The sequence below is a fragment of the Pan troglodytes genome, chromosome 2, assembly GCF_028858775.2.
Source record: "Pan troglodytes isolate AG18354 chromosome 2, NHGRI_mPanTro3-v2.0_pri, whole genome shotgun sequence".
Taxonomy (NCBI): Eukaryota; Metazoa; Chordata; class Mammalia; order Primates; family Hominidae; genus Pan; species Pan troglodytes.
Genome location: NC_086015.1, coordinates 182,563,330 through 182,580,832, shown reverse-complemented (window position 1 = coordinate 182,580,832; position 17,503 = coordinate 182,563,330). Strand labels below are relative to the sequence as shown.

Here is a 17,503-nt window from a genome sequence, read left to right as displayed (position 1 = left end):
AAACCATTTGAAGCTCTGGGCACATGGCTGGTGTGCTGACTCTAGGCCTCCATTTACTCTAGGCCGGCCATTCACTGAGGAAGCTTTGCTGTGTCTGCCTTTCTGCCTTTTTCCATCTTCCACTTTCCTCCATGAAGTGTATAAACTGGCTGCCAGTTTGAGGGCTGATTTCAAGAGAAAACCTGAGGGACCACAACATTTAGCTAGTAAACTTTATTCCCCATTTCAGCACAGTTTTATCATTGCATCTGTGCCTGTTTTCTTCCAGTCAGGAGACCCTGTTTTACCCTTTCCTCTGAGTGAGTCTCTGGTCTTACGCCACAGCGCAGGATGATCCGTCACCTGACTGCAGAGTGGAGGAAGGGGACACCTGGGGGCTCTTACTGATTGATGAACACTTTCCAGCACAATCTTATTTTACTCTGCCTTTGCCCCTACCTGTTCCAGAGATACCTGGTTCTACCTAGTAGGGACGCTTTTGGAGAATCTGCAGTGTAATTTTGTTACTTGGCTTACTATTCATTTTGAACTCAGTATTTTGGGGTTCATTAACACAGTTGCCACCATCCAGCTTACAAAAGTTCGTTGCCATTGCCTGCTCTCATCTCACTGTCCTTGTGGATTTATGTCCTTACCCTTTTAACCCCCGCTATGCAGTTGTTGGGGTTCCTGAGGGAGCAGAGGCAGTGTAAGTTTTTTCCAGGAATAATTTTCTACAACCTCTTTTAAGAGACTGCATGGCTTGCAGTTTTACACTTTGCAAGTAGATTCCTGGAAGTATTCCGTTGCTTAAGGCCAATTACCTTTTAAAGATATTTGGTGTTTTGCCTGGATTGAAACCATTAGTATCCATAACAAAATAAAAATGTGCTTGTTGTCCACACTTATATGCTTGAGATTTAGTTTTGCTTTGCTTACAAGCTGGTTTCAAGTTGGCTCAACTGGAACTTTGAACTTAAAATTGGATCCTGACTTGTGAATTGCTAATTCATTTCCCTCTCCAGTGTGACTTAAAGTATTTAGCCACAGTGTTCATTTTTTTTTGTTATTTCAACTCATAATGGTAAATTTTCCCATTGCCAAACATGGCCATACTGGAGATACTATAGAGAATATTAAGAGTTACAAGATGAACTTCTGTTCCTGATTGATCGAAAATGATATGCTTAAGAATAGAGAGAGAGAATGCAAATTCAAACACTGTATTTAAAAATTTTGAGCATTTGATGTATTCTAATTTTTCTTATTAATCTTACTGTATTTCTTGTTTTCTTCCAAAATATTGGAAATACATCAAGTGAGTTTAATGTGTGAAAGAAATGAAAACTAGATGAGTTTCATGGTTTCAGAAAGTTATAACCAATAACATTCCAGAGTTTGGTGATTAGCATAAGAAAGTAAATGAATTATGTTGGTATTCTTGGAAGCAGTGATGTGAGGCAGCTTTGTTCTTACGTTTTTGTCGTTCCTGTGGTGAAGGGCTCCTTCAGTGAACTTCATTGAAAATCTTGTTTTTGTTGAGAATAGCATACGTAGCTCAGTAGCAAAATTTGGAATATCGTGAACTTATTAGAGATGTGGAATAATTGTCTGCATATGTTTTCCTAGATATAAGTTGAATTATAAAATGATTTTTCAAAAATTAAAACCACAAATTGATGCATGTCAAAATTCAAATAATCCAAATTTATAAATACATCCAGCTTACTCCTAACTTGTCTTCTTACTCAGAGAAATTTGTTTTCTTTTAAATTATTATTATTTTTTAACTGATGAACTTTCAAGAAAACTGGACTGATAGTTTATAAGTACCCTTTTAAATCTCTGCATATACTTGTTTAATTCTAAAACCCTACAATTGCTAATTTTTTACTGAATTTTTTTTTCAGGTGTCCTTGCTGGTCATGACAACCGTGTGAGCTGCTTAGGTGTAACTGATGATGGCATGGCTGTGGCAACAGGCTCTTGGGACAGTTTTCTTAGAATCTGGAATTAACAGTGTCATACATATTTGTTCTCCATTGATATATCTGGAGAAATGAATGCTACAGCCTATAGCTGTGAAAAAATTCTACCTTATATTTGCAGGTGAAGATTTTTCTATTAGATTATATACAAAAACAAGCTTTCAGTAAACTACCAAAAAAAAGTGGGGGTGGGGGAAAAAAGGCAAAGGCGCCTTCTGAGATCAAAAGGACCAGTGTATTAATTTGAGGGGTTGGGTTAATTTAACCTTGATGAATTGTTGTGTGTACTCAGTCTATTTTCTTTGTGTAGAACAGAATGTACACATTATAGCAGCTCGCCATTGTGTTTGCATTTTTTAAGAAGTACATTTTTAACTTTGTATACACAAGAAATGTCATATTTTTGAGTTTTGTAATGGAAGAACCAGGCACAGAAACAGAAATGATACTGTATGTGTGTGTATTTATGTCTGAAGAAAGTCCCCTTGAATTTTGATATCTCTTTGAATCTAAGAGATCCTGATGGCTTCATGTTTAAGAGCATTGACAGGTGGGGCACCTCTGAGGGGAGTTCATTGTTTCTCATGCATCATTTGCCGTATACTATTAATCAAAGTGCTTGTTTTCAGTCCTTTGAGGGGACAGATAATCTGAAGGCCGGAGATTAGAGATTTCACTGATATTTTGGACATACATAAGAAACATCATTATAATTAATAAAAAGTAGGTAATAGCATATAAATGGTTCTTGACATTTTAAAAGCCTGGTTATGATCAGTTGACACTTTGAGTACCCCCCTAAATAGCTGGACTTTCCTTTTCATTTCATATTTGGAACTGAGTTTGTAGCGTATACTCATCTTTCAGAAGTTTGGTAATTCTGACATTGGGGACATTGGGATTGTCCCTGCATCTGAACATCTTTCCCAGTGCTATCAGTATACATCTAGAGAGGAAATGCAATGTGACAGTGTTACATTTGGAGAGAAGTGTGAAATCTAACCAATCGCTAGCACATATTTGTTGTAATACGGTGGTTTATTTCATGTTTGCATACTATAAAATCTGAATTGATGTGAAATATCTGTGCCTTTAAATATCTTAAAATGAAACCTTTAAGCTTTTTGTTCTGTTTTGCAATATTTTGTAGTATTTCTTCCCTTCCTTAGCACAAAATACTGGTTTCTAAGTGGTTTTGCTTCAAAGGATGTCTAAGATGTAAGTGATTCCACTTAAAGCCAAAATAAAAATTTCTAAAGCAGTTCTTAAAGGAGTTAGAGAGCTATATTAAACAGTTTTTCTGTGGTATAATAATGTGTCTCTTACTAGAAGTCCCCCACGACCAAGTTAAAGATACTTTTCCTGTTGGATTCTCTTTTACAAATAAGTCTAAATGATTGATAATAGAAGATTGTTAGTCTTGCTTGATGGTAAAGTCTTGGATTATTCTGATATATAGACGTGCATTGTTTTGTAACTTAGTTACTTTTCAGATAGGTCTGTGTTAACTTTTGAACATGTGTAACCTTAACCTAAATACTCCCAAACTTCACCTCTAAATTTGTGTTTTTATGTTGTGAATGTGCTAATATGTGCATCAACTGTAAAGATGTATCAGTTTTATTAAAATCAGTTGACAATTAGAATAATAAAATGGATAAAGGCAAATTAAGATATAGGACCAAAACAGAATATTGTAGATGGCAGTTATGAATGTATATTTATATTTTGATTAAGATTTCTATTAACTTTTTGGCTGGGCAGAGTGGCTTACACCTATAATCCCAGCAATTTGGGAGGCCAAGGTGGGCAGATCACTTGAGGTCAGGAGTTCGCGACCAGCCTACCCAACATGGTGAAACCCCATCTCTTCTAAAAATACAAACATTAGCCGGGTGTGGTGGCACATTCCTGTAATCCCAGCTACTCGGGAGGCTGAGGCAGGAGATTCGCCTGAACCCGGGAGGCAGAGGTTGCAGTGAGCCGAGATTGTGCCACTGCACTCCAGCCTAGGCGACAGAGTGAGACTCCATCTCAAATTGGAAAAAAAAAAAAATTATATGAACTTTTGCTATTAATGTTTATTTGTAGGCTATTTATATCACTTCATAAAGAACAGCTCTTTGAGAAAAGAATAAAGGAATGTATTCATTTCCAGAAAAAGAGGGTTGGGGAAAGTTTGCCATGTAGGTTAGTCAGAAGAAAGCAATTCTGTTATGCATAAAAATAACCTTAAATATGTAAGAGAGTATCTCCTCTACTTAAAAGTTATTATAGTAGTCACAGGCATACATACCACAGGAATTCTATGGTCTTAACATATTTTAAAATTCCATTTATTTTAATGTTCTTAAAGTTTATGAAGAGGAGTTTAAAGCAATTCCCATAATTAAATATTTACTCGGCAACTAAAAACTATTTAACACTTGTGGTTAATTATACACATAAACAAATGGCGACAGAGTAGCCTCACTACCACAATTACCTTCATGGTTACACCTTTGCTTTCTAATAATAGGGGCTCCAGTTGCTAAATATATTTGTTTACTTATAGTTTAAGTTGAGCTGATTGTTGAATTCTGTTATTGTTCCTGAATTCAATGAGTATATAATTTGTAGAGATGTTGAATAGTTTGGATCTTAGTTTTTAAGGCTGAAAAATCTGGCTGGATTTAGTTTTTAAAAATTTGCATCATCAAGAATATTGCAGTTAATGTTCCTTTTTTTTTTTTTTTTTAAAGACAGAGTCTCACTCTGTCACCCAGGCTGGAGTGTACAGTGGTGTGATCTTGGCTCATTGCAACCTCAACCTCTGCCTCCTGGGTTCAAGCAATTCTTGTGCCTCAGCCTCCCAAGTAGCTGGGACTATAGGCATGTGCCACCATGCCCGGCTAATTTTTGTATTTTTAGTAGAGATGGGGTTTCACCATCTTGGCCAGTCTGATCTCGTACTCCTGGCCTCAAGTGATCCACCAGCCTCAGCCTCCCAAAGTGCTGGGATTACAGACGTGAGCCACCGTGCCCAGCCAGGTTTCCTTCTTTACCTTCTAAGAAACATTTAAACATAATGTGCCTGAGAAGGTTAATTTGTCGACTCTGTAGCATGTCAAGAAGAGTAGTTTTTTGAGATCTGGCAAGAATATTTTAGAGATACATATTCTTTTCTAAGTATGTTATCACCCTGTGGTGTTGAGCATATCGTCCCAAAAACCTGCTTCAGCAAGCAGTTCTTGGCCAGGCATGGTGGCTCACACCTGTAATCCCAGCACTTTGGGAGGCCGAGGCAGGTGGGTCACGAGGTCAGGAGTTCAAGACCAGCCTGGCCAAGATGGTGAAACCCCGTCTCTACTAAAAATACAAAAATTAGCCAGGCGTGGAGGCGGGCGCCTGTCAGCTACTCGTGAGGCTGAGGCAGAGAATTACTTGAACTCAGGAGGTGGAGGTTGTGGTGAGCTGAGATGGCGCCACTGCACTCCAATCCGAGCGACAGAGCAAGATTCCGTCTCAAAAAGAAAAAGCAGTTTTTGCCATCAGCAAGGATATCTCCTCCACTTTAATGGACAGGCCTCATTTTTGGCAGCTATGCTGTTTGAGATGTAGACTGAATATCCAAGGTTCCTCCCTAGCTCAAGTTTTTACTTGTGATTACACACACCACATTGAATTCCGTCTTCAGAGGCAAAGATTTGGGCTTCATATCTCAACAGCAAAAGGGCCTGTTCAGCAATTCCCTTCATTTTAGACTCATATGACCTCAGCGATTGCATGATAGTAGTAAACTAGTCTCCTGGAAATAATGGATGTAGGTGCTTCTAGAATATGTTACAGAATTTCAGACTTAACCTATTAATAGATAAATGGATCTTGACCTAAGGTGACAAAATGAAACTTTTATTATTGCTTAAAAATGCTGTGCCAATATTGTATAACTAGCTCCTCTAATACTTTTGGTATTTTGGATTTAATAAGACCTTAAGCATTTTAAATGTGAACATGTTCAGGGAAGTATGCTTTGATGTAAATGTCTCAGATCTAAGTTGTAACACAATTGAATACTTGTGGCTTATTCTTGGTTTAACTTAGGAAAACTGGTTAAACAATCCCCCATTTGGGCCTGTCATCATTTTAATAGTGACGATGTTCTTTCTAAAATCTTCAGGGTCGGAGTCAGGCTGAATTTTTTTAAAAATTAAATATTATGTTCAAATTCTTTCCTTTTTGCCATTGTGAAAAAGCAAAATTTTAAATGATTTCTCCTGTTAGAATTTTTAAAAATACCCACAGGTTGGACCATCTTTCTTATGGGTTGCACAATGAATTTATATTTTAAATTAGATTAAGTAGAATGTGAAGTACATTTCAGATTTACTAGTTTTCTTTCCATTGTTCATTTTGGGTTGCCTCACATTCGGTGTATATTTTAAAATATTGGTTACATAATAGGTACTCAATGAAATGGTTTATAGTAGAATATCTAAGCTAGCACTTTATTTTAAAAAGTAACTTATTAATCACACATTGATGGTACACCTTGTATTTAGCAAATGTTTGCATGTTGATAAAATCTCCTATGTCTTCTTTCTTAAATCCAGTTGCTGATTTTGTAAAATACAGTTGTGATAAAGCAGCATTACAGGGGGGGAAAAAGCTATATTCCAACTGGTGTTAAATGTATTCAACAAAATCTTACATCATACAGTATTTATTTCTTAATTAATAGAACTTCAGTGACATACTTGGTAGATATCGCAAGCCTTTTGTCTTTTACACAATGGTGCTCTATCCTATTGTTTTCTTTTCAGAGAAGCATCTGAACACTTGCATTTCTATTTTCCTATCCAAAGGCATCCACATCTAAGTGTGTTTTTAAAGTTGATTAAAATTATTTTTCTGTTAAAGCATTCTGAAAGTGTTTGTCTTTACCTAGAATGATTTGTACACACTCGTGGTCAACTGAACATGAATGTCAGTAGTAGTCTAATTATGGGAAGGGTAAACATGTTAGATTAAGGCTCTTAAAGCTCGAAACCATATAAACTATGGACTTGTATCATGATTTAACTGTTCTTAGATCTTTCTTACACAGTGATTCATTCCTGTATTTGTACAGTGACTTTATGAAATGTTGTGAATTGATACTGTAATCAATAAAGTGCTTTTAACCAGATTTCATTGTATTTTTTTTTATGCCACAATTTTTTTTTTTTTTTGAGAGTGTTACTCTCTTGCCCAGGCTGGAGTACAGTGGTGTCATCATGGTTTACTGCAACCTCAGCCTCCCGTGCTCAAGTGATCATCCCACCTCAGCCTCTGGAGTAGATGGAACTATGGGTACGTACATGCCACTATGCCCAGTTAATTTTTATATTTTTTGTAGAGACAGGGTCTATGTTGCCCAGGCTGGTCTTGAACTCCTGGGCTCAAGAGATCTGCCTGCCCCAGCCTCCTAAAGTGCTGGGATTATAGGCGTGAACTACCATGCCCAGCCAATTTTTTTATAAAAAGTTTTTATTGAGACAGGGGTCTTGCTTTGTTGCCCAGGCATGTCTCGAACTCCTGGCTTTAAGGGACCATCCCACCCTGATCTCCCAAACTGCTGGGATTGCAGGCTTGAGCCAACAAGCCTGGCCTCTGTAATTTTTAAATAAGCGATGCTGCCTATGGTGTTGATTAATTAATTATCTTTACTAGTTTCTTTCACCACCACACCCTTGGGGGAGGGGGAGGGTGGAAATTAAGATAAAAAGATGTTATATAATATTAATTATATACAGATTATCTTAAATTTACTTCAAAATGTGGGAGATGATAAAACACCTTTAGCCATGAGTTGGTAATTCTTGAAGCTGGGCAATGGAGTAATGAAGGTTTATTATGCTTTCCTGGTTATCTCTGTCCTTGTTTAATATTATTCTATAATAAAATGTTTCTTTCCCTTAAACTTACGAGTCCGTGCAGAGGCACATAGCACTACAGGTTGAAGCAGAGGGCAAGAATAAACTCCCCTTTGACACTAAATTAGTTCTATTGTCCAGTGAAGAGTACTAAGTACCTGTAAATTGTTATGTTTAAGGTAGAAAACTTCTTGAAATGTGCTCCTCTGATGGTATTGTATGACATCTTATACTAATGACTGGTGTATGTAACTTTGACTTACCCTTTTAATGCTTGCCCAGAAGAACTAAACAGTAATGCAGTCAAAAGAGGTCTACTTAAGATAACTTACATATCTACCATAAAAGTAATTAAGAATGAAAGATAAAAACTCACTAAATACTAGTATAAATGCTACATTTGTCAACTATCAGGCAAACAGGTTTTATTTTCATCTTGCAAGCTTGCATACTGAAAAAAAATTTTTGTAAAAATTATACAAAGTTTAATCCTGCAAACATACAAAGTAAACAAGTGTATGTGCAATAACTTTGAAGTACATCACTCATAATTACATAATTCCTGTATAATTCATGGGCTTGGTCATAGGTGCACATATTTCTAGGCATAAGAGTTGGCTTTCATTATTTTACTGTTCCATTTCCAACATCCATTATGTTTTCACAATTGAGCAGACAACTACATAAAACAAGTGATGAAAAAGTTGCCATACCAAACCTAATACCAGTGGTACCCCAACTTCACTGTGCATCAGAAACACCTGGATGGCTTGTTAAACCATAGATTGCTGGGCCTCAAACCTACTGTCTGACTCCATAGGTCTGGGTTCAGACCCAAGAATCCACACTTTTTATAAATTTGAAGGTTGATTGATTATAGCTGTGTGTGGTGGCTTACACCTGTTATCCCAACAGTTTGGGAGGCTGAGGTAAAAGGATCACTTGAGCCTGTGAGTTCAAGACCAGCCTGCACAACATGGGGAAACCTCGTCTTTACAAAAACTAGCCAGGCATGGTGGCGTGTGCCTGTAGTCCCAGCCACCCAGGAGGTTGATGTGGGAGGATCACCTGAACCCGAGAGGTTGAGGCTGCAGTGAGCCATGATCACGCCACTGCACTCCATCCTGGGTGACAGACTGAGACCCTGTCTCAGAAAGAAAAAGAAGTAATGTCGATGACCCAGGACCAAACTTTGAGAACCACTGTACTATACTAATGAGGTGATACCAAACCATTATGAACTTTCAAGCTTAAGTACTTTGATATAAAGGTTACAGCCTTGAGTTTTGTAACCTAAATTAGCAGTACGTGATCTTCGACACTGTTTTTCCATGTTGTAGTTGTTACCTAATCCCACTTACTGTGGTCTGTACCATTTCTTGGGTTATAAATGAGTAATAAAAGCTAAACACCAAAATTAATTTGCATGAGTATACTGCACTCGTGTCAATTTGCATAAAAATATATTTTTGAAAGGCTTCAATGGCCTAGTGTTATCTTCTAAGATACCTTGAAAAATAAGAGTTGCACCTGCTGTAAAAAGGCTGAATAGCATCTAGAAGCCTTAAAAGGCATAGAAAAGGAAGGACTGTATTCAAAGAAAAAAAAAAGCTTTAAATTTTATCCCTCCCATGAAAAGGAAACATAAACTACATGTGGCCAAATGTACTGCGTTCCCCGGGATTGTGCATTTCTAACAAGTGTCTAGGAGATACTGATCTGGTAGTCCTACGTTTTGTCTAGCAAATTCCTAGAATGGTGTCATTTTTGTACATTTCCATTCCATCTGAGTTTCAATCAATTTTTTTTAACATCAGTTAAAGATTTTATTTGATTCATTAAAGAGGAAACTGGTGAGGCAATTCCACCAGCTCAAGGAAGAATTTTGTAAATGTTACATTTATGGATCAGAAATAACTGAAATGAATGTGCAAATGGAGGCAAAACTGGCCTCTTCCACAGTGGGGAAGAAAGTCAACAGAACCTCCACTAGGCATAATTTACATATGTACAGACTCAATCAGCTTTTAATATAGAAAGATATTTGAACCCAAAATCTTTCATTAAGGTAAAAAATACAATAATAATTTTTAATGAAATCCTGGAAAATTCATACAAATAAAATTAAAAGCCTCCAATGGGGTATAATCCAGCAATATCCTAGGCAAATACCTCCTGAAGAACAGCTTTTTTAAAACATCACTGTTTATCATTCAAAATTCAGACGTCTCCTATCTTTGGCTATTTTTATCTCTTCAAACTTTACTCCTAAAATTGCACTAGGAAAGCGTTCCTTATTGGAATCATAATGGGAGCAAAGCTGAAAATGTTTCTTTAGAAACATCTAAGGAAATTACTTAGACCCAGATACTTATAAGTGACTATAACAAGCCTTTATCCTGTTTTACATCAGTTTTAATGGGAATAAAAAGTAAAAACACATTTATTAGTGTTTCACATAGCTGCCATGATGGCAAAGTGACTGTGACTTGCATAAATAATACACTCAAGGACATTCCACACTCCTTGGTGGTTCCAGCAATGCGATTTACTAAATAAAAAAGTGACTATTCCCATGAAAGAAAGCATCAAAAACTAGTTTTGAGAAAGAAGATGAAAGGCTCAATCTCTAACTCCTGGATGCCAGGAAGCAGAGTTTTTCAGAATCAAAAACAAATTAAGAGCTCACAGCCCCACCCCTCAGGGGTCACATAAGTTGGTACTGTTGCTTGTAACTAATTCATGATTTTAGCCTTTTCTTTACTCAAAATTAAAACTAAGGACATAACACTCTTCAAAAATACACATACCCTGAGACAGATCATTACCAGAATCTACACAGGGCTTTGCTATTTAGGTACAGTTAGTACAATTCATATTTAAAGTAATTTCATAAAAATAACAACTGTTCCAATCTTACAAGTTTCGTTTCCTCCTATCATGGTCACCAAAGCAATCTCTATTGTTAGGATTCTTCATTGCTTGAAGGTAGAAACTGCTTAGTAAAATTCTCCAGCTCATTTTCAAGTTGAACAGCTTTATTTCTAATTAAAAAAATAAAACACCAATCTAATTACCATAAAGGTCAAGGAGAAAAATGCATTCCATCCATTATTAAAAGACAAAAACTTTAATAATAAACAAGAGCATAACAGACAGTGGAATCATATCTTACACGGGATATCCTAAGTTACCTAGAGTCATGATTATGCTTGCAAATTCCCTTTAAATAATGCACAAAGTACACAGTGTTTCTTATGGACATACAAGGAAAGTAGCAGATGTTACAGCGGCAATGGCATACCAAAAATATTTCCTTTAAACACTAGATTCATCCTTGATGCAGCCAAATGCCCACAAGAGAGGAAAACTGGAACTAAAACTGACAGAAAAACAGATTTGTTTCCCACTCTCACACTATGCCAGGGCACATATTCATTGAGTGGGCTCTCTCTCTCCATTATGGAGGGGGAAGGGTCTTGTTTTACTTTATTCCTGCGTGCATATGCTTCAGGTCATACAAGTGAAGTATACATCAGCTCTGAACTCTACTGTATATATTTCTTGAGGTAGCTCTCCTGCAGCGTTAGCACATTAAATTCTATCCAAATGGCTGAGCCTAATCTAGTAAAAAATGGAAATTCCAAATATGATGGTATTTGTTTTTTTTAACTTTTTTCTATTAGAAAAATGATTAGCAGACCAAAAATATTCATACTTATTCAAGCCAGTCTTGCCCAAATCAGAAAGCTACATGACTAATGCCAATAATCTATTTTATCATTTATTATAACAAAATGAAATACTATTTAAAAACTTACCTGGTATTCCTCTTTCAAAAGCTGAATAAATCAAAACCAAAAAACCACAAAAACTTACCTAGGTTAAGACAAAAAACCAATTTCTACTGCACAGTTTCACCACATTTGAAAGGTATATATGGGATGAGCTGACTTAAAATAAGAGCAATCTAATACATACAATTCACATGGGTGGGTGAGGCTGGAAATATCTAAGTGATAGGCAGTCATCTTTTCCAGAGATTTTGAAACTAAGGTACAATGAACACGTGTGTTGGTCCGATGAAGACACTATGGATGGATAATCACTACTATGGATGTTTTAAATACATGCCCCAAAATCCAGGTCACAAAGACAGTCCCTCCAATTTGTAAACATTGACTACTAAGCTGTTCTTACACAGGCAATTTTGTGTAGCATGTGTCCTAGAAGTAACAGCAGGGACTAAATGAGGTTTAATGGTTCTTCCAAGACATTCTGACAAGCCAGCTAATGGGTAAGCAAAAGTAAGAAAGCTGAAAGTTAAGTTCTTAGCACTGAGTAAGAATTTCCAACTACAGACCGAATGGTGACACTTTCAGTCTTGTCCCCAAAAGCAAATTTTATTAGACCCTAAATAATATATAATGAATCATATCAAACCAGAAATCCACATTTTATCAGGACATCTTACTTTTATGATTTAAGTATACATAATCAATAGTCCCCCATGAAAACAGAAGTTATGGGTCTTGGACATACACAACTAAAAATTCACTTTTAATTATACAACTTCTGTTCTGAAAAGGGAATAATATAGCCTAATGAAGAGTAAATTTCGATCTATAAAGTCCCTTTCAATTCAGATTTGTTTTCTTGTTGGAATTAGCCTTCAGTGAAACTGCAAACCACATGGAATTAAATATGGAAGATTTTCGTTTAAACCTTCGGTGAAACTGCAAACCACATGGAATTAAATATGGAAGATTTTCATTTAAACCAACACAAAAAGCTATTAGGTATGAATACAAATTCATTAATAATTTTACATATTTTGTAATGAGACCAGTAAATGTTCAAATTATTGAGAAGAAAGGTTTAAATACCTTAAGAGCTTTGAATTGTTTTGTATTTTCTCCAACTGATCTATTTCTTTGGGTAATCTAGCAATTTCTTCTTCCAGCTGTTTTTGAGTAATATCAACTTGTTGGCACAGGCGAGCAAAAGTGGTAGCTATTTGTCTTAAAATAAAAATTTAGAAGCAGTCATAAATGTCTTCAAAAATGAATAAGCTTTAATTTAAAGCTCACATAAAAAGAAGAACACAAGTTTTAAAAAACTTCTAAACTATAGGGAATCAGAACACTAAGAATGGTAAGAGGGAAGATATGGCACTAGTGGGCTGCATTTTATCCTGGCTCAAGAGACAATATTACCTCTGCTATATGGCTGTGAACATGAATAAGCTACATAAAGATGGGCGTGTTTCTTCAGAAGCACAATAAACTTTACTCATGCTTGGGGCCCTGCGCAAAGTAAGAAATTATCAAGAACAGAAAAAAAATTCCATGCACTTTTGTGACATAGGCAAAAATACTTTATAGCAAAATTTAACAACATTTCTAGAATCAAAGGGTTATATTTGAGGGCTAATTCATATATTAACTTTGGCAAACATTATATTTTTAAATGGGAGCATACCTCTTCCCATTCCACCAAATCTCAGTATTAGACAGATGAAGCATGTGTCATTCTTTTAATATTTTGTTAAATATTAAATATTTACTTAGTTTATTTTAACTGAGAAATTATTTGAGGTTGCCTCCATTAATGTGCAAAGTCTTCTAAGAAAGAGGATCAAGTCGAGTTTTTATTTCCCATAACCCCTAGCATGAACTGCTGCATGGGAGGCAATTAATAAATGTTTGATAATCAATGCAGGGAAAGCTACATTAACTTTTTGTTTATATGAATTTCAGCTGATTCTTTGGATGTCTAAGTATCTTAATTAGATGAAAACTCATCCTTAATATAAATCAAAACTATCAGATAAAATAGAGGCTCAAAAAATTTGGTCAATGAATGAATGAATAAATGAACAAATTCCTCAAATTTGCAGTCTCCTGGTAACCATTCTCTACAATTATTAACTGTTAGTTCAGACTTTGATTTTGTATCTGAAACAGTTTACCGTTCCTGCAATTCCTGTCTCTTGAGTCTAAACAATTTCAAATACTACTGCAAAGTTATCTGTTCTAGAGCTAAGTGTTGACATCACTCTCGGAATTCCTAATTATCCAAACCCCAATCTACACATACAGACAAGGCCACATCCTGCTATGAAGTCTACACCTGAATGTATGTACACAGCTTAGATACACATGTGCCACACTGAATATTTCTCTTCATGTCCTTGAATGCAGTCTTTTCCCCTTACCTTCTTGTTTTTGATTTGGGTTGTCGTCTCCATCTGATCTTCCGATACAGCATGTTCAAATCTCATATGCTACACATCTCCCCTAGGAAACCTTTATTGATCTACTATCCTTCATGATTTAAGTAACTTGTACAGCCTTGCCTTATGATAATAGTTTCTCTTTCTCTTATATTTCTTATCACTCTCACTTTGTATTATAATTATGTAAATGTTAGTTTCTTCCATTAAACTGAAGTTATCTTGAGCTCAAAGAATTTTTAAATTCTGCTCTCAGAGGCATCCAAATACAGAATATTGTACCCTGACTTGACTGGAGTTCTATATATTTTTACCACATGAATGAAACAAATATTTAAGTTGCATAAAAGCAGAAACCGGGTGGACTTAGGTATATGTTATAATAAAATTCTCCTGAGATCTAAAAATAAAATAGCATTTAACGTATAAATTTGAACTGCGAGAGCAAATATACATTACATTCACCATGAAATCAGGAGTCTACCTACCATTAAGTTCATTTGTTAAATGCTAAGAATTCATTCAGCTTTCTTAGACTGCTTGGCCAGGCTACCTCTATTCATTCAGTTTTCTTTATTAAGAAACCACAAAGATCTGGCTGGGCGCGGTGGCTCACGCCTGTGATCCCAACACTTTGGGAGGCCAAGGCAGGTGGATCACTTGAGGTCAGGAGTTCAAGATCAGCCTGGCCAACATGGTGAAACCCTGGCTCTACTAAAAGAAAAAAAAATACAAAAAAAAATTAGCTGGGCAAGGGGCTGGGCATGGAGGCTCACACCTGTAATCCCAGCACTTTGGGAGGCCGAGGCGAGTGGATCATGAGGTCAGGAGATTGAGACCATCCTGGCCAACATGGTGAAAACCCCATCTCTACTAAAAATACAAAAAAAAATTAGCCAGGTGTAATGGCATGCACCTGTAGTCCCAGCTACTTGGGAGGCTGAAGCAGGAGAATTGCTTGAACCTGGGAGGTTGCGGTGAGCCGAGATCGTGCTACTGCACTCCAGCCTGGGTGACAGAGTGAGACTCCATCTCAAAAAAAAAAAAAAAAAAAAAAATTAGCTGGGTGTGGTGGCACACGCCAGCTACTCGCTTGAATGAGGAAGGTGGAGGTTGCAGTGAGCCGAGATTGTGCCATTGCACTCCAGCCTGGGCAACTGAGACTCCATCTCAGAAAAAAAAAAAAAAAAAAAAAGAAACCACAAATATCTTAAGGGCAATTATTTATTTTTGAGACATAGTCTCTCACTCTGTCACCCAGGCTGGAGTTCAGTGATGTGATCTCGGCTCACTACAACCTCTGCCTTCCAGGGTCAAGCGACTCTTGTGTCTCAGCCTCCCAACTAGCTGAGATTACAGGCATGTGCTACCATGCCCAGCTAATTTTTATGTTTTTAGTAGAGATGGGGTTTCACCATGTTGGCCAGGCTGTTCTCGAACTCCCGACCTCAAGTGATCCGCCTGCCTCAGCCTCTCAATGTGCTGGGATTATAGGCGTGAGCCACCTTGCCCAGCCAGGTACATAAATTTAGAATAGGTCTGCTGAAGATCTTTTGAGTTGGGCATGGTGGCTCGTGCCTATAATCCCAGCTACTCAGGAGGCTTGAGGAGGGAGGATTACTTGAGCCCAGGTGGTCAAGACCAACCCGGGCAACATATTGAGTCCCTGTCTCAAAGAAAAAAAAAAATTAAAAAATTATCCTGGTGTGGTGGCACACACCTGTGGTCCCAGCTACACGGGAGGCTGAGGCAGTAAGATCACTTGAGCCCAAGATTCGAGGCTGCAGTGAGCCAGATTGTGCCACTGCCCTCCAGCCTGGGCGACAGAGACCCTATCTCTGAAAAAAAAGAAAAAAAATTAAGAACTATCTTTTTAAACCCCTCCAGAGTTCTTGAGAGTTCCTATGACCAATTTTCTAATGTTCAAACCTAATCTATCAGGAGAATGGAAAGAAGAATAGTGATTAGGAGGGAGAAAGGGCAGCAGTGAGGTTTAGTATTGTTCTATTTTTTCTCATTTATGGCCATCACGAAACATGTTCATTTTGTGATAATTCTTTGAGCAATACACTTATTTTGTGCTTTTTCTGCATGTATGTCATATTTCAGTAACTTTTTTTTAAAGGAAAGATGCACCTTTCAACTTACTGTTTTACTTGGTGACTGCAGTTTGCACTCGTGGAGCTAACAATCATCCTCAGTTTTTCAGTTGCATAGTTTACAAACTGCTGTTTAAAGGCTCGCTCTTTGGCATGGGTAGTCCAGCTCAGTCTTTCATAAAGATACAAAGCTCCATACATAGTTAATGAAACAGATAGGAGTTTCCAGCCTATAGTTTTCCAAATCTGTAAGATAAAGTCATAGCTTAGTCTGAGAAGGAAAAACACCACTTTGGAGAGTACATTTAAAAGCATTTTAGTTCCCTATGGATCTTTGAGTTAGATACATTTTCTAAAAATGTATATTCCTTCTCCATGAGAAAACCTGAAGTTACCAGAAATCAATCAGGCTTAAAAGGGATCAGCACACAAATGAGGGAGAGCTTTATAAGCTGCCAGATTTGATAAACTGATTCAATGTATCTCAAAAATAAAACAATGTTAAATATTGTAGGTCAGACCTTTCAAAAACCAAAACAAGCATATCCATGCTGTTAATGATATACATTTTTTTAAGAAACAAGAACTACTACTAAAAATAACATTTAATACTTAAGACAGATCCCCTTGATATTCAGAGAAGGCTAGATAGGGCACCTGGGGTTTTCTTATTACCCCAATGTACAAATATTTCTTTGTGTGCTGTGATGTGAAAATGCTTAGGAAGTATTAAAGACCAGCTAGGTGGTGATAGTTCATTCCTAAAGATGTATGTTTTTAAAAAATTTAAGATGAAACTTGTGATATTTAATTCACTACTTTTAACCTGCAAATTTTCATACTATTTTACAGATCCTATAAATAGAAGTAAATACTGTATACCTTTTCTTTTGTGAGCTAACAGGCAGCCTTGCAAACATTTCAATTTTAATTATACTAAAAGTAATGTTTCTTACCACTCCTCCAACAATAATGATGCCCATAGAAGTTCTAGATGTAAGGGACGCCAATCCTGTTACTAATGTAATCATGAGTTCTTCCTGTGATGCATTATCTGGCGTTGCTGGAGTGGTAGGAGCAGTGGGAGTAGAAGCTAAAGATCTAGGGAGCTGCCAAAAAAAAAAAAAAAGAGAGAAAAAGGAAAAAAGATTACACTTAAACAACTATAAAGTTATCTTTATAAAACTCTAAAATTATAGTAGCACATCTATGAGGGAAAAATTACCCTAAATGATGAGTACACCACAAATATATGTAGAAAATAAAAATAATTTGGAAATTCTTATCTACAATATGGACCAATGATAT

At 36.6% G+C, this 17,503-nt stretch overlaps 2 protein-coding genes across 9 annotated transcripts in view; one reads left to right on the top strand and one right to left on the bottom strand.

The window, feature by feature from the left end:
- GNB4 (G protein subunit beta 4) overlaps positions 1–7,134 on the top strand; it is a 55,650-nt gene extending 48,516 nt beyond the window's left edge. The window contains exon 10 of one of the 2 annotated variants that reach the window (XM_001168001.7): positions 1,890–7,134. In XM_001168001.7, coding sequence (XP_001168001.1) covers positions 1,890–1,996 — 107 coding nt within the window. In that variant the 3' untranslated portion in view covers positions 1,997–7,134. The remainder of the gene's footprint in view (positions 1–1,889) is intronic. The other variant, XM_009446895.5, reaches the window with a different exon arrangement.
- The window catches only part of MFN1 (mitofusin 1), a 70,188-nt gene that overhangs the window by 15,288 nt on the left and 37,397 nt on the right, over positions 1–17,503 (bottom strand). For 3 of the 7 annotated variants that reach the window (XM_024355824.3, XM_024355825.3, XM_063807366.1), the window contains exons 15-18: positions 17,152–17,304; positions 16,245–16,441; positions 12,748–12,882; positions 9,663–10,905 (exon numbers count right to left, since the gene is read on the bottom strand). In XM_024355824.3, the coding sequence (XP_024211592.1) occupies positions 10,827–10,905; positions 12,748–12,882; positions 16,245–16,441; positions 17,152–17,304 (564 nt within the window). In that variant the 3' untranslated portion in view covers positions 9,663–10,826. Of the gene's footprint in view, positions 1–8,269; positions 9,006–9,662; positions 10,906–12,747; positions 12,883–16,244; positions 16,442–17,151; positions 17,305–17,503 lie in introns of those variants that run through there. The other 4 variants (XM_063807364.1, XM_054681279.2, XM_063807367.1 and 1 more) reach the window with 3 other exon arrangements.